Source organism: Eretmochelys imbricata, chromosome 28, assembly GCF_965152235.1.
Source record: "Eretmochelys imbricata isolate rEreImb1 chromosome 28, rEreImb1.hap1, whole genome shotgun sequence".
Taxonomy (NCBI): domain Eukaryota; kingdom Metazoa; phylum Chordata; order Testudines; family Cheloniidae; genus Eretmochelys; species Eretmochelys imbricata.
The window spans coordinates 6,221,072-6,243,876 of record NC_135599.1 but is presented as its reverse complement, the minus strand read 5'-3'; the positions used below and the strand labels follow the sequence as shown (position 1 = coordinate 6,243,876).

Here is a 22,805-nt window from a genome sequence, read left to right as displayed (position 1 = left end):
CGGGCATTTCTTTATAATCCCTGGATTTTTTATAAGGAGGCTCGTATCTGGAGTAGGTGGGTTGGCTGGGGGACTGCTGAGGCTTAAACTTGGTCCTGGCCAGGGCCAGGACATAGAGTCCAAGGTCAAGCGAGAGTCTTTGAGACCGTGTGATTTCACGTCCGTTTGCTCCACAAACAGGGCCTTGCCATCGAAGGGGAGGTCCTGCAGGGAGCTCTGTGCCTCGGTGGACAACCTGGTCAAGAGGAGCCACGACGCCCTCCGCATGGACACCGCAAAGGCCATAGATCTTGCAGCTGTGTCTGCTGTGTCCGAGGCTGCCTGAAAGGCTGATCTGGTGGCAGTTGTTCCCTCCTCCACCTGGGCCTTAAACTCCTTCCTATCACACTCCTGGAGAAAGTCCGTAAACTTTGGCATTGAGCCCCACAAATTAAAGTCAGATCTGCCCAGCAGGGCTTGATGGTTTGCCACCCTCAGCTGGAAGCGCAAGGAAGCATAAAGCTTTCTACCAAGCAGGGCCAGACTCCTTGAGTCCTTATTCTTAGGGGTGGGAGTGGGTTGGCCTTGATGCTCCTTGTGGTTGATCACCTGAACCACTCGGGAGTTGGGGGTGGGGTGGGTGTATAGATATTCATGCCCCTTGGCGGGCACCAAATACTTCCGCTCTGCCCTCTTAGATATGGGGAGCAAGGAAGACAGGGTCTGCTCACAGGGCATTGGAGATCTTCCCCACCCCTTCATGGAGCAGGAGGGCCACCCTGGCCGGCACTGTAGCTGAGAGGACATCAAAGAGGGAGCCCGAAGGCTCCTCCTCCTCTTCAGCCTGTAGATTGAGTCTTGACGCCACCCTTTTCAAGAGCTCTTGGTGGGCTTTTGTGTCCTCCTGGGGAACAGGAGGAGGAGGTGCCGTGATGGCCTCATCAGGGGAGGGTGAGGATGGGGGCGCGGGTGCTCTGCAGCCCCACCGGTGCCGCAGAACCCAACGCTTGGTCCCCTTCGGAGCGCGGGGCTGGGCAAGAGCGCTCCGCTGACCCCTGCCTGGGGGGTTGAGAGAGGGAGGCCGACGGCCTTTCAGAGCCCCCAGCCACTGAGGGAGCCACCACCGGGGGCTGCGTTGGGGCTCATGGGGTCCATTGGTACTTCCCCGCTGGACTTGCCTGGTCCACTGGCTGCCGGCTCTGAGGGGAGGCTGGGCTGGCGTACGAGCGACCGCTATCCCGGGATAGGAACAAGTAAGGGCGTCATGGGAGGTGCCGGGCTCAAGGCCTTGCGTCCGGTGGAGGAGCGGGGGTACCGTCTGCAACGGCTGCAAGGGGCTACGGTGGCTTCCCGGAGCCAGCCGCCTTCGGAGCCGTCAGTCCCGGTCCTGGCAGGGCACGCTCCGACCTCGAGGACTGCGCTCCCTCGTTGTCAGGGGGCACCTCGATTCCCTGCGGCTTGGCACCCAGCCAGACCAGCTGGTCGGGGCTGATGGGGACTGGCGCGGTCTGCGAGCGGGGTGGTCACTCTGCGGAGAACGGCTTGGGGAACCTTCCCTCGACCGTGAGCGGTACACCGGGGAGCTGCCAGGGTTGGTGCAGTTGGTACCAGGGGAGACATTACATCTCGAGCTGCCCGCAGGGCCTCCGGCATGGAGGGCACCCGTATGTGGTCACTGTCATCTGTGGAGGCCAGCTGGGAATGAGCTGGGCCGCTCTGCTCGGCTTGAGTTGGGGGCCGTGAGGTCGAGGGGGATCGAGAGCTGCCCAGGGCGGTCTAGTCTCATCCCCAGCCTTGCCCTGGTGCCTTGATGGAGAAGATCACTTCTTCGTCGTCTTAGATCGTCCCGTGGATGGGGAGCGGTGCCGGCTGGTGGAAGGCCCCGCTGGATCACCGTGCACTGATGCCGTGGTGCTTGGTGCCAACCCGGAGAGGTGTCGGGGCCAGGGCTGACTCCATCAACATGACTCGGAGCCGCATGTCCTGTTGCTTCTTAGTCCGAGGCTTGACGGATCTCCAAATTTTGCAGCGATCACTGAGGTGGGTTTCCCCAAAACAGCGTAAGCAGCTAGTGTGCGGATCACTTATGGGCAGAGGCCGTTTACAAGTCTCACATGACTTAAAGCCTGGGGTGTGGGGCATGCCCTGACCCGGGTGCGCTTCTCTACTCTATCTATGTAGCTTTAACTTTTTTTCTTTTTTTAACTACAGGTACGAACTCTCTATGAACTAAACGACAGTCCAAACCGGGAAAGCTACAGCAGAGAGCTGGGGCATAGTAGTTCTGAAGCACCTTCACTGGCCGCAAGAAGGAACGGAGGGTCGGGGGAGCGCGCCGCTCCCCGCAGACCGCGCTCCAGGGGTGGCTAGGGGCGTTTCTCTACTGGGACTACTAGGAGAAAAAACTTCCGGCACCGGTGCGTGCGGTGAGCACGCACACCTACTGTGGAATACACCTGAGCAGTCGTTTGAAGAAGAAGAACAAATTACCGTGGGTCGCTAAATGAAATATAAGACTGGGAAATTTTCTGTCCAGGCATGAGACGGGGAAGTTCCAGCAGCCAGGGGAGCTCTTTTATGAATCAGGAAAGAGACGCAGCTATTTCTCCCAGTAAGTTATTGCAGAACAGAGAGGAAACACAGAAAATGAAATTACACCAGATGGACTGATGTAAAATTGTATAAAAATTGGAGGAAAGGCATGTCTTGGATCATGGCAGCCCACCCAGGATTGTCTCTTTGGAACTGTGTGGGTAGAAGGCCTAGTAAACAAAGGTCAAGAACCGATGACGCAATGGAATGGACTATAAATGGACGCCTATGATTTCTGCAAATCGGAGTTATTTATTGATCAAGAGTCTGGTGTGAGCATAAATGTGGTTTTCACTGGCTCCCCACATCTTATGATCTTATCCTGACAGAAGGAACCTTGACTGGCCATCGGGACCATTCTGACCTTTGGACTCTGGTATAGTACATTTGGGGTGTGAATGTGGAGTGAGTAAGGTTAGTTTTGTAATCAATAAAGAGCATTTAGAGTATTATATACCAACACTGTGTCCGGTATCTGCTTGCTCCCCACCCGTAGGGAGACTACTGTTGTTGGTCTAACAGGGTTATTAAAGCTCCTTTTACTTTCCTGCCTTCCAGCTACTTGCTGTAAATAAAACATTACAAACAATTCTTCTTGTTTCTTCCACTTTACTGTCCTAGGTCCAGTTGCTGGAGGTAGAGTCATGGGATGTGTGTCTCCCCAGCACCCACAGGGAATATCTTGCCTCTAGGAGGAGAGTTTGGGTTTTACTGTGATATGTCACTATCCAGCCTGTGCTGTCTCTTGTCCTGTACACATCCATGTCAATCAGGAACTGCTCAGCTGTGCTCTGCGGAGAGCTGACTGGTTTACACAGGGTGCAGCATAAGAGGGGACTTAGGCATTGCAATGCTGAGCATCACAGGATCTAACTTTTAGGCAGCTAGAAAATAACAGAGCCACAAAGCTGAGTCAGGCGCCTAAACTCCTGGAAGGAAGAGGTGGGTTTGGTCTCGTCACCTGCCTTATAACTTTTAGCCCCATGGTTAGAGCACTCACCTGAGCTGTGGGAGACCCAGGTTCAGTTCCCCCGTCTGGAATAGCTGACAAACGTGAGTACCAGCCTCAGGCCAAACAGTTACAAACCAGGGTACAAACCCTACACAATCTACACTGGTTGTGTGTTCTCTATTTAGATTTCACCTACCAACTATCAAGTGCGACTATAATAGCCTTAACATGGAGTCACGGACAGTCCCCTTGGGCATTCCGGTCTATCCTGACACCTAGGCAAGCCTGCCTTTGTGATAGAGGGTCCCTTACACCAATATTCAGGTTATGCCCAGTCCCAAATGACAAGTCACTTACCCCAGGTCAGTTGTACCTCAGATCTCTCACCAGAGCCAACACTCGTAGCCAATTCAATATTAAACGATCTAAGGATTTATTAACTAAGAAAATAAATATGAAAGTTATTTACAAGGGTAAAGCAGGTAAACACGCACGAATGAATTGTGGGTTCCAAGAAGGTAATAGAAGCTGCTGTAATTATGTAACCCCAGCTGAAACACGGTGGTTCTACACTTCACAAAGCTTTACCAGATCTATTTGCTTTCTGCTGGGAAAACAAGGTTTTCCCCCAGGATTTCAAAGAGGCCAAAATAGTTACAATCTACTGGTGTGAATGGGAGAGACTTGGTTGCGGCAGTTATCGTGGCATTTCACTTCTCTCCATCGCTAGTAAGTCCCTTGGTAAACTGTTGCTGAAAAGGCTTCAGGTTATTGCAGATGATGTACTCCCTGAATCCCAGTGTGGTGTTCGTTTATCATACAGCACTGCCAACATGCTATTTACCCTCCGCCAATTACAGGAGAAAGCTTCTGAACAAGAAATGCCTTCGTACGTTGCCTTTGTCGACCTTAGTAAGGTGTTCGACTGTGTCAGATGCTTGTCTGTCTGGTGCTTTTTTGCCAAATTTGGCTGCCCAGACAAACTAATCAACCTTATACGCGGCTTCCATGACAACATGCAGGCCCACGTATCAGTGGATGCCAACTCCTCTGGTCCCTTTCCTGTAGCCCATGGGGTTACGCAGAGATGGACACAGGAGTTATCTTTGACACAGCACACAGGTACACAGGTTTTATTTACACGTTGAAGTTGCAGACGGAGGTGGCTGCCACTAGGGGACCGGCAGCGGTAGCCCGAGGGCAAAAAGATACACACACAAGTGGACATAAAATAAATGATTCCCACTATCTCACCATTCACATTTCTCATAGGAACGATCAGTGCTTGAATTACATTTGTGTGTGAAATTGGGGTGAATTTAAAACGATTGAAAATATTTTTAAAATAAAAAGGTATAAACATTTTAATACATTTTATTGATACTATTATTCATACTAGACTTGCTTGCCCTTCCCCCACGGCAAAGGGGCATACAGAAGAGGATCAGGACCAGCTGTGCCCCCAAAAGACCAGGCCAACCCTCCAAATCAGACCAGACCCGCCTCCCTCCCCACACCAAAATCCCTAAACTGGACCCTTCCAGTTCAAACCAGATTAGACCTCTCTATGAACCAACCCCTCTCAACCTGAACTTCCCCACTGCCCAAGCTCCTCCCAAACATCTATTCCCAAACCAGACTCTCCTGAATTCCCAGCTGGACTACTCTCGAGAGAGATGGATTTAAAGTCCCCGGAATTCAAGGTGAAGGCTCCCGTTGACTTCAGTTTGCTTTGAATGAGGCTCTAAGACACCATAAAGCACTGGGACTAAACATAAGAACAGCCCTATTGGGTCAGACCAAAGGTCCATCTAGCCCAGTGTCCTGTCTTCCAACAGTGGCCAGGGCCAGGTGTCCCAGAGGGAATGAACAGAACAGCGAATCATCAAGTGATCCCTCCTCTCTCTCCCATTCCCAGCTTCTGACAAACATAGGCTAGGGACACCCTCCCTGCCCAACCTGGCTAATAGCCATTGATGGACCTATCCTCCATGAATTTGTCTAGTTCTTTTTTAACCCTGTTATAGCCTTGACCTTCACAACATCCTCTGGCAAGGAGTTCCACAAGTTGACTGTGTTGTGTGAAGAACTACTTCCTTTTCTTTGTTTTAAACCTGCTGCCTCTTAATTTCATTTGGTGACCCCCAGTCCTTGTGTTACGAGAAGGAGTAAATGACACTTCCTTATTTACTTTCTCCACACCAGGCATGATTTTATAGACCTCTCTCATCTCCCCCACCCCGCACATCTTGTGATCTGGGCTCTTCCCTTCCTGCTGCTGCAGCCTCCTCCCCACCCTTGGCCAAAGCAGCCACCCATGAGATTGGCACCCATACACCCCTCTGCCCCTGCAGCCACCTCCCCCTCTAGGGTTGCTTGGTTGCCAATATTGGTTGGACATATTCCTGGAGGTTTCATCACGTGATATAATCTTTAATTAAAGATTAATCTTTAATTCCCGGAGACTGCATGACAATCCTGGGGGGGCTGGCAATCCTATCCCCCATCCACTTCTCTGCCCCCTCCCCTTCCCCAGCTGATGCTGAGAACTGAAAGGGGAGGGGATGGCAGGAGAAAGGCAGGTAATGCCCTTTACCCCCAGGGGAACAGGCCTGGGGGCTGGTCAGTGCTGGGAGGGGACAGTCTCTGCTGCGGGTGTCACTGTCAGGGACAGATACTCCCTTTGGCCTGAGCTGGGCCTGGGCAGATGATCAGGGGAGACATATTTGTACCCCCTTTATTGTATTCAGGATTGAAATAAGGGCGGAGCGTCCCAGAGATGCTGTCAGGGAAAGTGAAGAGATGGGACTTGTCAGTCACATTGTAAAACGAGACCTCGCCCGCCTCATAGTCCAGGAAAATCCCCACCTGGCTGGGCCTGACACTCACGGGGAGGGGAGTCGGGGGGGAGGTGTTGGCCCTTAATTGATCACCCTCCTGCCATATTGTCCAGTATCCATTCGCAGGTACAAATAGAATATGCCCCTTCCTGCTCAAATTTTCCCTACAGACCCCCAGAGACCAGACATTTTTGTCTCCGACCTCCACCTCCCAGTAACGCCTCCCGCCCGTGAATCCCTCAGCACCCAGGACAACCGCCATAGTATCAAATCTCTCAGGATTGTCAGGCAGATCCTGGTGCTCGTCTCTGTGTCGCACCCGTCTCCGATCCTCGGACAGGACGAGGTAGGGATTTGCTGTGTCGGGATCCAGAGTCACATCCACTGGGGAGAAAGTCACAGTCAGTGCTGGGCTGGTCACTGGGATCAAAGGGAAATTAACTCGAGTTCCCATGACTCAGTGTTGCGGGGTTGCTGCGCATTAAGGGGAGGGCAGGGCCTCCTCCGAAGAGAGAACTTGAGGGGAACGATGGGGCAGAGGTGGCGGGAGGGCAGGCATTGGGGGCAGCAGAGGAGGGAAGGGGCTAGCACCTGAGGGGCAGGGGAAGGGGGCCACAGTGTGGGAGGAGAAGAGGAGAGGGGTAAATCGGAGGCAGAGGGAAGGTGAGGAGACGTTCAGCTGCAAGGGGGCAGATTGGGGTGAGGAGAGGGGCAGGTCTTAGGCGGACAGAGGGAGGTGAGGGAAGGGCCAAGCTGCAGGAGGCAGGGGGCGAAGAGAGGGGCAGGTGCCAAGGGAGGTCAGGAGGAGCATGCTCCAGGGGTGGTGGGGGCGAGGGTGAGAGACAGCCAGGCCCCAAGGAATCTCCGTTGCTTCAGGCCGTGTGTGGTTGGTTTGTTACCGTGACCAGGTCAAAAGAAAAGGAGGACTTGTGGCACCTTAGAGACGAACTAATTTATTTGAGCATAAGCTTTCGTGGGCTACAGCTCACTTCCTCGGATGCCATGCTGCAGCTCACGAAAGCTCATGCTCAAATAAATCGATTCGTCTCTAAGGTGCCACAAGTCCTCCTTTTCTTTTTGCGGATACAGACTAACACGGCTGCTCCTCTGAGACCTGTAATATTGTTGTAACTCCCATCTGTGCCTCACTTTCCCCTGTATTCTCCATGACTACCCAGCGGGGGAGAAAGGACTGAGTTGCGAGACACAGGAGGCGTGTGTCACCCGGCTGTCTGAGCCTGACGGGGCCATTGAAAAGGACTGGCTGAGGCTCTCCCCGTATCAATGGAAAATCAGAGAAAACAATGGAAAACCAGGACATTGACACCTAACACCCAAGGACCCAGGGGCAGATGGATTTTCCCACCGCTCGCAGGGAAGCTGAGCAGACCCCAGCTCAAGAACAAAGGAGTGAAGGTGTGAGGTGGGGGGATAAAGTGTTGGCTTCTGGAGGAAGCTGACAGTTCTTTGACCTGGGAACGGACTAAGGAGGTCAGACAGAGCCTGAACATGGGGTTCACTACAGCTTGGTGGGCTCTGGGCTGTACTCAATGGACACTTGCTTTCACCGGCACGTCTCTGTGCTGGCCTGAGGGCTCCCAGACTCTGCAGCGTGGCCCCCTCGTTTTGCAAAGGCTGCCTGTGTCCCCACGAATACGCACGGCAAGCAGGGAGCCCTGAAAGGGCCCAGAACAAGCCTCCGGCCGCGATCTGGCTGGGCTGGATTGGAGGGAGTCAGAGATCGCTGGTGCCGCTGGCCCAGTCTTGGCGCTTTGGAGGCCACGGGCAACTGTGTGGGTTCTTGGGGCCTGGCACGCTGAAGGGATCACCGCCAGGTGACTGGTTCCAGTCTGAGCACAGACCAGACCGTGTGACGACGAAGAGCAGGTCAGGGCCCTCTCCCCACACACTGGTCAGGCAGCCCTGTTCCGGGGGGGAAGTGGGACTCTCCATGCCAGCTGGACCTACCGTCACCACAAGCGGCCAGGCCCGCCCCTCGCCTGTCACGCTGGGAACTTTCCCACCAAGACTCTGCAGCCAGTTTCATCTACACTGCCCAGGGCAGTGAATTTAGCCCGCTTCAATTGAATTGTCTCATTGGAATGGGTAAGGCAACTCCCATCTTTTCATGTACTGTGTATAGATCTCTTCCCACTGTATTTTCCACTCCATGCATTGGATGAAGTGGGTTTTACCCACGAAAGCTTGTGCCCAAATAAATCGGTTAGTCTCTAAGGTGCCACAAGGACTCCCCGTGGTTATCACCTGGGTTGACAGGCTTGGGCTCATGGGGCTCAAGATCGCTGTGTAGACGTTTGGGCTCAGGCTGGCTTTCATGTAAGATCTCACTTCGCATGCTTTGGTGAACCCCCAGTGTTAGTTAGCAGCCTACACCCCTCACATTACCGCCATATCGGGAGCCCAGGTCTGTCGCCCCAGCTCTGAGAGTCCCTGCCGCGGGTTGTGGAGATGAACCCTTTGTGTTCAAAACACGAGGCTTTGCTCAAAGCCGAGCGCTTGATTTTCTCCCTGCACTCAGCCAGATTGGCCTAAAACATCCAGAGATTTTCCCCAGGCTGGAAAGCGCTAAGGAGACATTATAGGAGGGAAGGAGTGAGGCGGGATGATCGGGGTTAATATGGGAAGCATCTCCTGGCCTTAGCTCTGGAGTCACAACCAGGCTCCATAATAACAACCTCCCTTGCTCCCCCCCGAGGATCTAGGCGCCCTGGCTTTGCCAACAGCGTGTGTGAGCCCCCTCCGTGCAGATCTCTGGCCTATGGCAGCCCCGGGGTCCCTCCCTTCACCCTGCCCCGGGCAGGGGAGTGAGAGCCCTTGGCCTCCTGGGCACGGGGGCCTCCCGGCAGAGATTCCTAGGTCAGCGTGAAAAGTGTCTCCACCCGGAGAGCTCTGCACACCCAGCAAATACAAAGATGCCCCTGGGATGAGGTGCTGGATCTGGTAATAACCCCCTCACCCTACCTCTGGAGGAGAGGGGGCCTCGGGGCAGCGTCAGTGAGTTCGGTGCTGGGGCCCGATGACGCCTGCCTCCCCATACTGGGGGCCCCGTCTCAAGGGGAGGCCACGTGGCCACCCCATGTCTCTTCTCCCCTGAGCTCAGCCCCGGGCTGCCCCTTCCTGCCCGGGCGGGAATGACCGAGCTCTCCCCCTGCCCCCTGTCTCTTCTCCCCTGTTACCTGTGGGGGCAGGGGGAGAGCTCGGTCATTCCCGCCGCCCCAGCCAGGCTCTCTCAGGAAGCCACTATGCTCGCTGCATGGTGCAGGCATCCGTGAGCAACGGCATCAGGAGCAGCTGGTCCAGCACCTTCTGCTCTCCACCGCCAGGGCCAGGGGCCGAGCGTGCTGGGGGGCAGGCCCGGCGGGAGAAGGGAACTCCTCCCTCTCCCCGCAGCAGGCCGATCTGGGGGCGGGAGGGGGGCCACTTGACCCCCACATGCCCCCCGCCGCCCCACGTGTTGCTTCAAGAGGTGGTGCTTACAACCTGGCAGCTGGAGCTCCATGTATTGAGTGTGCAAGGACATCACAGCGGCTGTGTGAGCCCCCCATGGGGCTCGGCCCTGACCCCTGCCGGAACCTCTCCCTGGGGAGGGATCGTCCCTGCGGCCCACGCAGGCCTCGGTCTCCCCATGGAGGCGGCCAGTGAGGTTGCCAGTAATGTGAGTTATGAGGTGAGCACCTGTCCACAAAGAACTGGACTCAGGCTGGACTGAGATAGGTGACTGGGAAGTGAAAGGTCTCAGCTCCCATCACCGCCCGCCCCCGCCAAACCAGCCTGGTGACACCCCCCCAGTGGGAAGGGCGAGGGCACTGGGCACAATCTTCAGCAAGGGAGGCGGAGGCTGGAGATTAGGAAACACTTTCCCACGCTCAGGGCAGTGAAGCTCTGGACCCAGCTCCCAGGGAATCATAGACTCTCGGGGTGGAAGGGCCCTCAGGAGGTCATCTAGTCCAACCCCCTGCTCAAGCCCCAGTTTTTGGCCCCGATCCCTAAATGGCCCCCTCAAGGATTGAACTCACAACCCTGGGTTTAGCAGGCCAAAGCTCAAACCACTGAGCTCTCCCTCCCCATCACCGACAGACCGTAAGAACAGGTTGGCCAAAGGCCTGTCGGGGATGGCCTAGGTCCTGCCCCAGTACAGGGAGCTGGACTAGGCGAGCTCTCAGCGTCCCTTCCAACTAGGTTACAGCTCTGGTGCTGGGCCCAGGGCCCCGGGGGCTGGCGTTAACAGTGTTACTGATCACAGCAGCTGGTAGCTCAGCGTCCCTGCCAGGTATAAGTAGGGTCATTACCAGTACGGCTCAGCCGGGTGTTCCTGGGTTGTGTGGACTGGACCTGGGGTTGCCACCTGTCCAGGTTTTCATGGGATCACCCCGTTGTTCAGGTCATTGTCCTGGGAAATCTGTGAGCCCGTGCAGGATGTTAAAAGTCCTGGGTTTGTCAGTGGCTGTAGTGGGGCGGGGGCCGGGGAGGGGGGAAGCTGTGGGGTGGCGTTAACTGCTCAAAGGGAGCTCTAGCTCCAGAGCGGACCAGTAATCGGGAGACGAGGAGCTCAGGGCCGCTAGGGCCCAGTCACCACCGTGGACGTACCAGCCGTGAGGTTTAACTGCCGGACGGCAGTGGGGTGGATCTGGTGCCAGGTCCTGCTTGCCAAGGCTGGTGCCCAGGGCAGGGAGAGGAAGAGAAGCCTGAGAGGGCTGGTGTCCTCTCCCAGGGTGGGCTGGGACCACACTGCTTAGGGTGAAGAGACAGGGGGTGTATGTGGAGCCGGCAGATGTTGCACCTCAGAGGGGGCAACTGCAACAGGAACCCCCCCTCTGTTTGTGTAACTGACCCCAGTGCCCCCCTCCCTTCCAGCTGTGTGTGGTAGGATACCCCAGAGTACACGGAGCCCTGGGCCAGTGGTGCTGCAAGGTGTGTGCATGTCCCTTAGGGTCTCTAATCCCCCCTGGAACTGCCTGGACTCCCCCAGCGTGCGCCGGGAGACGCGCGCGGTCCGGCGGCCTGGACTCCCCCAGCGTGCCCCGGGAGACGCACGCGGTCCGGCGGCCTGGACTCCCCCAGCGTGCGCCGGGAGACGCGCGCGGTCCGGCGGCCTGGACTCCCCCAGCGTGCGCCGGGAGACGCGCGCGGTCCGGCGGCCTGGACTCCCCCAGCGTGCGCCGGGAGACGCGCGCGGTCCGGCGGCCTGGACTCCCCCAGCGTGCGCCGGGAGACGCGCGCGGTCCGGCGGCCTGGACTCCCCCAGCGTGCGCCGGGAGACGCGCGCGGTCCGGCGGCCTGGACTCCCCCAGCGTGCGCCGGGAGACGCGCGCGGTCCGGCGGCCTGGACTCCCCCAGCGTGCGCCGGGAGACGCGCGCGGTCCGGCGGCCTGGACTCCCCCAGCGTGCGCCGGGAGACGCGCGCGGTCCGGCGGCCTGGACTCCCCCAGCGTGCGCCGGGAGACGCGCGCGGTCCGGCGGCCTGGACTCCCCCAGCGTGCGCCGGGAGACGCGCGCGGTCTGGCGGCCTGGATTCTCCCAGCGTGCGCCGGGAGACGCGCGCGGTCCGGCGGCCTGGACTCCCCCAGCGTGCGCCGGGAGACGCGCGCGGTCCGGCGGCCTGGACTCCCCCAGCGTGCGCCGGGAGACGCACGCGGTCCGGCGGCCTGGACTCCCCCAGCGTGCGCCGGGAGACGCACGCGGTCTGGCGGCCTGGACTCCCCCAGCGTGCGCCGGGAGACGCACGCGGTCTGGCGGCCTGGATTCTCCCAGCGTGCGCCGGGAGACGCACGCGGTCTGGCAGCATGCTGGGTACAAACACACACTCACAGCTCAGCCACAGTTGTGTGGCAGAAGAGCTGCCGTGTGGGCACACTTTTTTGTAACTGTACGGGGAGTGTCCTAAACTGGTTATAAAAAAATGTCTGCCCTTGGAGTGGGGACAGGTCTTCCTTCTGAACAGCCTTCTACTGGTCCTGTTACACTAGAAGGAAACTGGGGGCTAAAGCTCAGTCTGAGCATGGAAACCCTGCTGTTGGGAAGACAGCTGAGTAGTTCAATGCAAATTGAGGGGAGGGGAGGGACAGGGTCCAGAGGGACCTAGACAAATTGGAGGATTGGGCCAAAAGAAATCTGAGGAGGTTCAAGAAGGACAAGTGCAGAGTCCTGCCCTTAGGACCGAAGAATCCAATGCACCGCTACAGACTAGGGACCGAATGGCTCGGCAGCAGTTCTGCAGAAAAAGATCTAGGGGTGACAGTGGACGAGAAGCTGGAGATGAGTCAGCAGTGTGCCCTTGTTGCCAAGAAGGCCAATGGCATTTTGGGATGTATAAGTAGGGGCATTGCCAGCAGATCGAGGGAGGTGATCGTCCCCCTCTATTCGACACTGGTGAGGCCTCGTCTGGAGTACTGTGTCCAGTTTTGGGCCCCACACTACAAGAAGGATTTGTAAAGAGTCCAGCAGAGGGCAACGAAAATGATGAGGGGACTGGAACACATGACTTACGAGGAGAGGCTGAGGGAACTGGGGATGTTTAGTCTGCAGAAGAGAAGAATGAGGGGGGATTTGATAGCTGCTTTTGCCTGAAAGGGGGTTCCAAAGAGGATGGCTCTAGACTGTTCTCAGTGGTAGCAGATGACAGAACGAGGAGTAATGGTCTCAAGTTGCAGTGGGGGAGATTTAGGTTGGATATTAGGAAACACTTTTTCTCAGGAGGGTGGTGAAGCACTGGAATGGGTTACCTAGCGAGGTGGTGGAATCTCCTTCCTTAGAGGTTTTTAAGGCCCGGCTTGACAAAGCCCTGGCTGGGATGATTTAGTTGGGGTTGGTCCTGCTTTGAGCAGGGGGTGGGACTAGGTGACCTCCTGAGGCCCTTCCAACCCTGATCTTCTATGTAATTATGGGCAGATAAGAATGTCCAGCCTGCAGAACCCAGGTACCACCCTGGAAAAGTGACAGCAGGCAGTATTACCTCATAATCAGCACTTTCCCAAGGGGGCGTATCCCTGCCCTGCAAGAAACCTGGGGTGTAATCTGCTCCCCGTGACATTGCTGTTTCTAGCCTATTGACTGTCATAGGGAAATGTTCTGTTGGGAAAGGAGCAGAGCGCTCCCAGGGGGAGGTGGGTCTCACCATGGATAAAATATCAGCAACATGTACCGTACCTGCGTAGATCTGGGCGCTTCTCCACCCTGTAACCAAACACAGACAGAGGGGTGAGAATGCCCATGAACACAGACACACTGAACAGGAAACAATGTCACACAAGGGTGATACTGGGGGGAATGGAACTTACTGATCTCAGCCTCGAGTTTGGCTAAAAATCAAACACAGAGAAACAGGTCAGTATCGCATTATGTTGAAGAAGGAAAGCGAGTCAAAAATACTTTAAAGCAGAGAAGTTAAAATCCTCAGAGTGAGCCAGGAGGCTACATCAGCAACCAGAGCCTGGCACCTCCTGGGCAACAAAGGAATCAGCAAAGGGAGAAATACAGTAACCCCATCCTGGCCAGCTGCAAGAGGTTGTTAGCCCTGTGAAGTCAGCAGAAAGAAGAAAAGTACATCAGGTGACGTGTATGTACAAGAGGGTACTCAAATACACTGAAAGGCAGCAAATCTCAAACTATAAGAGGAAACGGTATTTTATATGATGCATAATAAGCCTGTGAAATTCCTTACCACAAGATAGCACTGAGGCTAAGCAGTAAAACAAAAGGACATTTACATGGCTAAAGAGAAGATGAAGATTTACACTGGGTAGGATTAAAAGCAAAACAGGCAAGCAAAGGAAAAAAAACCCAAATGGACAAAGGATTCAAAAAGGCCCAGGCATTGATATGGAAATGCAAATAGCCAGAGTTGTGACCGTTCTCAAAAACACAAGCATTCTCTAAGGGAGAGAAACCTCCTCCTGCTTCAGGGCACAAGGCAAACGCTAACTGATGGGGGTCAGGAAGGAACTTTCCCTGGGGGCAGGTTAGTCCATCGGGCATTCGGGGGGTTTCACGTACCTTCCCCTGAAACAGCAAGTGCCGGCCACTGTAAGAAGCAGGATCCCAGACTAGCTTAGCCTGAGTCCGATTTGCTCTGGCAACAATTCATGTGTTCTGAAAAGCTTCTGTTTTAGAGCCTGATTCAGCAAAACACTTAAGCACATGTTGAATGGGGATGGACTGACTCATGGCTTAAAAAGCAGCACGTGCTTAATTACCCTGCTGAATTGGGGCACTAGTGAAAACACATTTAAAGGCCTGTCTAGATAATGATCCCCGGCTCCTATGAAAACAAACGATTATTACTGGCTGAGGGAAGTGAAGCCCCACACTCAGCTCAGTGGTGTTTCTGTTGGTCTGTAACGTGATAACTTCTGAAAGTTAAAACACATCCCATCAGTGCCAAGGCTTCAGGGTGTTGTCTAGGCATCAGTGGGCAGAAACCTCCTGATTTTTGGTAAAAATTGGAACACTGGTACAGCCTGATTTCCACTAAAATCACCATTTGATTCCCTCAGGATCCAGTGTGGGGCAGTGACCTCAGGGTTTAGGGTGAGGGCTTAGGGTGGGCCCTTCATCCCGCTCCAGCCATCCCCGTCCAGCCAGGTATCTTGTCCCCAATCCAGCCAGCCCCCATGCAGCCAGACACCTCACTCCACCACTCCCCTCCTCCCCCAGTCAGAACCCTATTGATTTTGGTGAGAATCAGAAAAATGGAAATGGAGCTGCCCGGGGTGTGTGTGAAGGACCTGGCCGCAGTAGGACGGAGGGCTCGCCTGGGTGTACAGCTCAGCCTACCTGAGCAACAAAGCGTGTGCCCCTCTCTATGTTATGGCTGTGCTTAGACCTCACCGGCCAGCCTAGGCCAGTGCCGGGCACTGCACAGCCGCCAGTCCCTGCCCCAAAATGCTCAGTCTAACCAAACAAGACAGACACAGGGTGGGGAAGGGGCAGAGCATACGAGCGGAGTGACCACAGCGATGGCCGAAACGGCGCATCAGTGCCACCATTTAACAATCGTGCTGGCTACCCGGACAGCAGAGTGAACCCAAACCTGCTCCCTCCCCGGGCTGCGTGGGAGTGATAAATCCCCTGTGAGTGGGGCTTGGGTCTGTTCAGTCCGTGTCCTGACTGCGAGGGACAAGGGGCAGAGCATCTCTGCACACGGCACACGCTAAACTGACTTTCTGTTCATAGGGAGAGTTCTGAATAGCTCCCCTGGAGGTCTATGAAACCTGGTGCAAAGTCTCAGTGAACTCCATTTTTCAAAGTCCCCGCAGTGAACAAAGGGACCTTACCTTTCTCTGCAAGGTGTGCCTCTGAAAGTCAATAAGACAGATGTATTACACAGTAGAAAATTTAACTTCAGTTATTGCAAACTCATCGGAATATTTTTTTGTCCAACTGGTAGGAAGTGGAATACACCCAAGAGTGCTCTGCGTAAGGGGACTGTTGGACCCTTACTAAAACGTAATGGGGGTTTTTGGTTGGCCCTCTCCCAGAACCCCCCCCCCCGCAAAAAAAGGGGGAAAGTCCAATGAGAAATCGAGATCCTGAGACTAACAGTTCCCAGGGACAATGAGGAGGGGTCGGCGCAACAGGTCAGCCTGGGGAGGGAGAGCTCAGTGGTTTGAGCATTGGCCTGCTAAACCAGGGTTGTGAGTTCCATCCCTGAGGGGGCCATTTAGGGATGTTGGGGATCGGTCCCGCTTTGAGCAGGGGGTTGGACTAGATGACCTCCTGAGGTCCCTTCCAACCCTGAGATTCTATGACAGGGCGGGCAGGCCAATGAAGGAGTCACCAGGACAGCGGGTCCCATCCTTCCTGTGAGCTGGAACTACCTGGGCTAGCGTGGGGCTAAGCTAAGGAGAGGGCAGGAGCCGAAGAATAGCTGGGGAGCAGAGATGTGCTGACCGGAGCCAGAGGGGCTGGAAAAGCAGCCCAGGGAGTTGCATTGGAGCTGGAGCAGTCCAGAGCCGGGTGCAGTGAGCAGCTGGGGAGAACGAGGGGGACCCTGGGCTGTGGGCCCAGCGCAGGAAGATGCCCCCAGCCAAGAGGCCTTGCAGGGCAGGGGTGATGCTGGGAAGAAGGCTGCCACCACCCAGGGGCGGGTGGCCACCGCCAGAGCATGTGTCGACCTGCAGCAAAGCCAGGGCCTGGGCAGGAGGCCTGGGATGTGTGAAGAACAGACTGTGAACTGGCCTTGCAACCCAGAGATGGCTGGCTGTGATGTCCCCGTGCCACAGAGCGGAGTGACAGGTTTTCCTTTAACCTTTCCCATTTTCCCTTTTTTTTTTTTTTATTAGTTGCTGTTTAATAAATTGTATTTGCTTTGAACGGTATGGAATTATCAAGTCAGTGGGTCGGAGAACTGCCCAGGGCAGAGAGAGCCCCCCGGAGTGGGGACACCCTAGCTCCTGTTCTAAGTGACCACAGCAGGGTTGGGGGTCGAGCCCCCCAGGAATCCGGGCCCAGCCTTGTTGGGGTTACGAGGACTCTGCCACACAGGAGAGCGGAAGGGGAGTCCTCCAGGGCAGGGAGGCCTCTGGGTAAGGAAGTGGGAGCGAGGACTCAGATCCTTTTCATAGCCCACTTCACCAGGGTCGTGTATAAGGCAGGAAAGTTCCCCACAATAGCAGGACCATTCCCCCTGTCATAAATATAAAGGGAAGGGTAAACACCTTTAAAATCCCTCCTGGCCAGAGGAAAAATCCTCTCACCTGTAAAGGGTTAAGAGGCTAAAGGTAACCTCGCTGGCACCTGACCAAAATGACCAATGAGGAGACAAGATACTTTCAAAAGCTGGGAGGAGGGAGAAAAACAAAGGGTCTGTTTCTGTCTGTGTGATGCTTTTGCCGGGAACAGAAAAAGGAATGGAGTCTTAGAACTTAGTGAGTAATCTAGCTAGGTATGCGTTAGATTATGATTTCTTTAAATGGCTGAGAAAATAGCTGTGCTGAATAGAATGACTATTTCTGTCTGTGTATCTTTTTTGTAACTTAAGGTTTTGCCTAGAGGGATTCTCTATGTTTTGAATCTGATTACCCTGTAAGGTATTTGCCATCCTGAGTTTACAGAGGTGACTCCTTTACTTTTTTTCGTCAATTGAAATTCTTCTTTTAAGAACCTGATTGCTTTTTCATTGTTCTTAAGATCCAAGGGTCTGGGTCTGTGTTCACCTATGCAAATTGGTGAGGATTTTTATCAAACCTTCCCCGGGAAAGGGGGTGTAGGGCTTGGGGAGGATTTTGGGGGGGAAAGATGTTTCCAAGCGGGCTCTTTCTCTGTTATATATTTGTTAGATGCTTGATGGAGGCAGCAATAAAGTCCAAGGGCAAAAGGTAAAATAGTTTGTACCTTGGGGAAGTTTTAACCTAAGCAGGTAAAAATAAGCTTAGGGGGTTTTCATGCAGATCCCCACATCTGTACCCTAGAGTTCAGAGTGGGGAAGGAACCTTGACACCCCCGCTTACATAAGCCTAGCTATTCCCACTGCCAGCATGATACTGGGGACTCAATGACTAGTGCAGCTGAAATGCTGAGTAAAAATGGCTGTTTCCTTTCCCTTTTGGCTGAGTGAAGCAAGGCCCCACATTGAACTCGATGGCATTTCTGTCTGTGATAGAATAACTTTTGAAAAAAACATCCCATCAGATCCAGCATTTCTGGGCATGTTTTAGGAATCAATAGGCAGAATCCTCATGGTTTTGGTAAAAACTGGAAATCTGTAGAAGCCTGATTTCCACTAAAATCACTGTTTGTTTGATCCCCCAAGATACAGGATGAGGCAGTGACTTTAGGGTTAAGGTTAGGGGTTTAAGGTGAGGATGAGGTTAGAGTTAGCGTTAGCAGGCCCCTCATCCCCACTCCAGTCAGTCCCCCCCGCTGGACTTCTTGTCTCCTATTTAGCCAGCCTCTACCAGCTGGGCTCCTCACCTCTGTATTCCAGCCAGGCCCCTCATCTCCCTACTCTGGTCCGAACCCTAGTGATTTATTTGGGTGAAAATCAGAAAAGCCTGATTTTAATGGAAATTAGTTTTTCCAGTTTTCTGCTTTTCTCCAAAATCAATGGGATTCTGGCCAGAATTGGGGGCAGAGGGAGCGGGACCCAGTTGAAGTGGGGGGGCCGAGGAGCCCAGCTGGATACTCCCCTGGGCCTATGTAAGCAATGAAGTCTGCAACCCTCTAGTTAAAGAATTGCCACATAATTGTGCTCCGTGGTTTAAACTCTTAGGGTGAGATTCTGTGCTTGGAACCTGCAGCCCAGGGGCATGTCACCCCACCCACATCCTCCTGATCCTGGGTGCTCTGGATGCCAAAGCAGCCCCCAGTTTAACTCGAGGCTTCTCTGCAGGGGAAGATTACACCAGTGTAAGGTAAGGTGGGAATTTAAACCACTCTTGTTTTATGGGTACAATGCACCATGTAAGCGCTCTTATTGGGTATTTTTGTGGCTTAGCATATGCCTTCAGTTATGGCAGCCTTTCACTGTGTGCTGTGGCCCTCGCCCCGAATACCCCTCCTGTTCCCAGTCCCATCTCCCATACACCCGTACAATCGGGCTTTCAAGTGGGTTCTCTGCAGTGCCTCCCGCAGTTGGATCCAAGCCTTCTGGAGCCCTTTTACACTGCTCTGGTCTTTTTACTGCACATAAAGGATTGAAGTGGGGGTGAAAATCTCCCCCGCCATGTATTAATAAGTGTGCAGCCTTTCTGGGTATGAAGGTAGCATTCTGCAAGTGACCTGGGTGTAAGCAGTGCCCCAACCCAGGGAGATCTGCAACCAGCGCTGTTTGCCGCTCACACTCATCACAGTGGGGTTGGGATGCTGACACTAATGAGTGACTTTTCTTATCTTAGTGCTGATCATTTTAGCAGAAGCATCCAGGTCATGTGCTTCTCTGTCATAGCTGGATGCAAGGGCAGATACTGGGGTGGGGGACAGTGGGGCAATGGCAGATATTGGGGGAGCCAGTGAGGCAGCTACCTGAAATTAAAGGTTGCTGGGGTGAGGAACAGCGAATTCAATTCCCTCACACCTCTATCCAAATATTGAGTAACCCCTCTTCATGCTAAAACGGGAAAGGGAGAGGTAATACATTCCCCCTTCCCTCCCCGCCCCAATACAAAATGCCTCCTGGATACCAAAACAAAGAAACACAGCCCATGGTCACTTAGGGTGAAATCCTGCCCCTTCCCTCTTTACATGGCCACAGAAGGGCCAGAATATGGGAGGGATCCTGCTAAACACTGGACAAGTCTCAGTCACCAGCAATGACCCTGGCCTGGCTGGTCTAGGGCTACTCAGGCCCTAGGCTCAGGGTGCTGTTTCTATCATTTCCATGGGGTTTATTAGGACAATTGGCCCCTTCCCCTTAAGAACCTGTCTGTGTCAGCATGAGCAGCCCTAATCTCACCGCTTGGGCTCCTTCAAACACTAGTAGGTTATTTGTAATGCGTGTTTTGCACTTTCTCCAGATCACACGTGTAGCCCCCTCCCACCCCATCAGACTTGTCTCTGTGCAAATGCCTTCCCCCACAACCCCTACTGAAATGAGGGTTTGCTGATTTCCCACCCATCACCGTTTCCCATTGCTCTGCCATGTCCCCACTGCAGTCCACACAGCCCCAAAGCCGCAGCCCGAGCCATCACTTCCCATGGGCCCTCCAGGCCCAGCCATGTCCCTATGAAGATCTTTACACTGAGCCACATTTTTGGGAACCAGTCACATATAACCTTTAACCCACGGCACTGTTCCCACACACCGACCTTTCTGTCTCTCCAGTTCAGATTCCAGGGTCTCTAGAGGGAGAAAAGGGAAAGAGGTGAGATTTCACCCTGTTGTATTTGAGAATAAGCCTCATGTCAGTTAATGTAACGGAACCAGACACTGACCTTTCTCTCTCCCCAGTTCAGATTGCAGGGTCTCTAGGGGGAGAAAAGAGGGAGAGGTGAGATTTCATTCCATCAAACTGATGAAGAAGTTCCTATTACTGTTTAATGCAGCTCGGCTGTACTTATGAAATAGAGAAACAAGAACACATAGCCAGACACGTGGGTCATACAGATCTGTCTGTCTGTGGAGGTCCCTGAACTCAGCATCCCTGCTGCCCGAGACCGAACTGCAGTAGTGGATGACTCAACCTGTCCCCTATGCTATGCACTCTTTGGGCCATGGCAGCCATCCCTGCTTCTTGAGCCCCAGATCCACTCACATCAGATCTGGCTGTCGTGGGAAGGGAGGAGAGAAGGTCTCTGTTTATCCAGTTCCCTTTCTGCTGCCCTCTGAGCCTATCTCCTGAAAGGCCCCAGCTCCTGACTTTGGAGATGGCGGACCTTTGAGGAGCAGTGGGCACTGTCTGGGATTCTCTGCTTGATGTCCCCCTCTGCATCCCTGATTTTGAACCTCTGACCCTCCTTACTGTCCCTGTTTAATTATTGGTTGTCCCACTGATTAGTTGAACCCTAGGTTTAGTGGCTCCTCCCCTTAGGCTGGAGGAGGGGCCTTCTGATAGGGGTGGGCTCACGCTCACCCCTTTCCCACAATTCAATGGGGGGGGATAGGGGAGGGAAGAGAGCGATGGGAATGGGGCATTGACCTGGGTTGAGTCAGAGGCAGGGTCTGGTTGGCTTCATCGTAGGCCAGCTCCTGACTTTGAGAGGAGTACCTGCCCCTGGTCTTTATGACACCTAATGCTGGGGAGGAGAGTTAACATGGAAATGAGACTAATATGTATGTATAAGTGAAGAGAACAAAAAGATAAAAATTGTATAACAAAGGGAGGTTAAAGCTGTACTGTCCGGTGCTGGAGGAGACTGATGAGACCATCCTAATGAGCAATTACTTATAAGTAACTGATAACCACGTGGTGAGTGTTTTGCCTTACTAAGCAGATGGGTCGAACAAATCTTTATTAAGCGACTCTCACTCCAACAGAGACAAGCAGGGTGATGAGTGCAAAGCTCCCTGCAGAGCCTGCTCCACTCATGAGGGCCTCTGGGCTTGTCTACACGAGGAAAGTACACTGGGTTGACTTAAATTGGTTTGAGCACTGCTGTAGTGACCCCTGTGTGACTCTCCCATCTCCCTGTGGAAGTAGCTGATTGCATTTAGCTCCAAGTAGGCGAGGAATTGACCTGAACTGAGCTCAGACATGCTCAGCAAAATATGAGCGTAATGCGGGCTAGCTCATTGAGCGGTTCCTATAAGGGAGAAGGAGCCGACTCAGACCCACCCTAGGTGGCCGGTTGGCAGCTAATTAGCTAACAAGCCTAATAAAGGATTACTAGGGTTCAGCTGAAGGGACCCTAGAGACACAAAGATGCTACCAGAAGAGCTCCCAGGAGAGCTGGTTGGGAGAAGCTCACCAGAGCAAGGGGCTTGGAAGGTGGGCTCCTAGAGAGAGGGGTTCCCCTCAGGGAGAATTAAGAGCTCCTAGCAGTGGCAGCCGCAGCAGGACTGAAGGCTGGAGAGCTGCTCCCGGCTGGGGAAAGTGCCTATAGAGAAGGAAGCTACAGTCTGAACTGAACCCAGCTCTGCGAAGGAGGGCTGAGGGCTCCTGACTTGAGGAGTTAGAGTGAAAGCCAGTGGCTGGAGCCCAGAGAAGGAAGAGATTTTATTTTCTGGTTTATTTGGACTCGTATCAAGTAGACCCCAGCAGGGCACTTTTGTGTCCCACCTTTTGGGGTGTGTGGAGTAACTTAAGGAGTGTTCAAGAGGGGAAACTGAGGGAGGGTGCTTGCCAGGCCACCCTGAGCCAGCTGAAGGGGGGGGGGGGACGACAAGGGTACCATCTTATGATGAGTCTGTAAAACTGGTGCCCATTTAACAGAACTGCTGCCTATTCCCCATGCAGACAGAGCCTCGCTCTCTCCAGTCTGTCTGCGTGGGACCCTCACAGCAGGATCTGACCCAATGGTGACCCACAGGTGAGCACCAGGAGCAACTGAACACTGGGAGAGCAATCCAGCGGGGCACAGACAATCCAGGCAGTTTTTGGAGAGGATTGGGGACAATTTCCTGGTGCAAGTGCTGGAGGAACCAACCAGGGGCCGTTCTCCTCTTGACCTGCTGCTCACAAACCGGGAAGAATGGGTAGGGGAAGTAGAAGTGGGTGGCAACCTGGGCAGGAGTGACCATGAGATGGTCGAGTTCAGGATCCTCACAAAAGGAAGAAAGGAGAGCAGCAGAATACGGACCCTGGACTTCAGAAAAGCAGACTTTGACTCCCTCAGGGAACGGATGGGCAGGATCCCCTGGGAGAATTTAGTTGGGGTTGGTCCTGCTTTAAGCAGGGGGTTGCACTAGACACCTCCTGAGGGCCCTTCCCACCCTGATAGTCTATGATTCTAAGTGGGCAGATGGTGTTGGGGCTCCTGGCCCCGTATCCAGCCACCCCAGCTCCCAGGCGGCTCCTCCTTCCCCACAGCCTCCAGCTTCACCTGAG

At 54.2% G+C, this 22,805-nt stretch overlaps 1 protein-coding gene across 1 annotated transcript in view; it reads right to left on the bottom strand.

Annotated features, from left to right (window-relative positions):
• Positions 1–6,187: 6,187 nt before the first annotated feature.
• LOC144258294 (butyrophilin subfamily 2 member A2-like) overlaps positions 6,188–22,805 on the bottom strand; it is a 46,788-nt gene continuing 30,170 nt past the window's right edge. The window contains exons 13-18 of the mRNA XM_077806765.1: positions 20,254–20,286; positions 20,128–20,160; positions 15,657–15,677; positions 13,662–13,682; positions 13,531–13,557; positions 6,188–6,783 (exon numbers count right to left, since the gene is read on the bottom strand). Coding sequence (XP_077662891.1) covers positions 6,188–6,783; positions 13,531–13,557; positions 13,662–13,682; positions 15,657–15,677; positions 20,128–20,160; positions 20,254–20,286 — 731 coding nt within the window. The remainder of the gene's footprint in view (positions 6,784–13,530; positions 13,558–13,661; positions 13,683–15,656; positions 15,678–20,127; positions 20,161–20,253; positions 20,287–22,805) is intronic.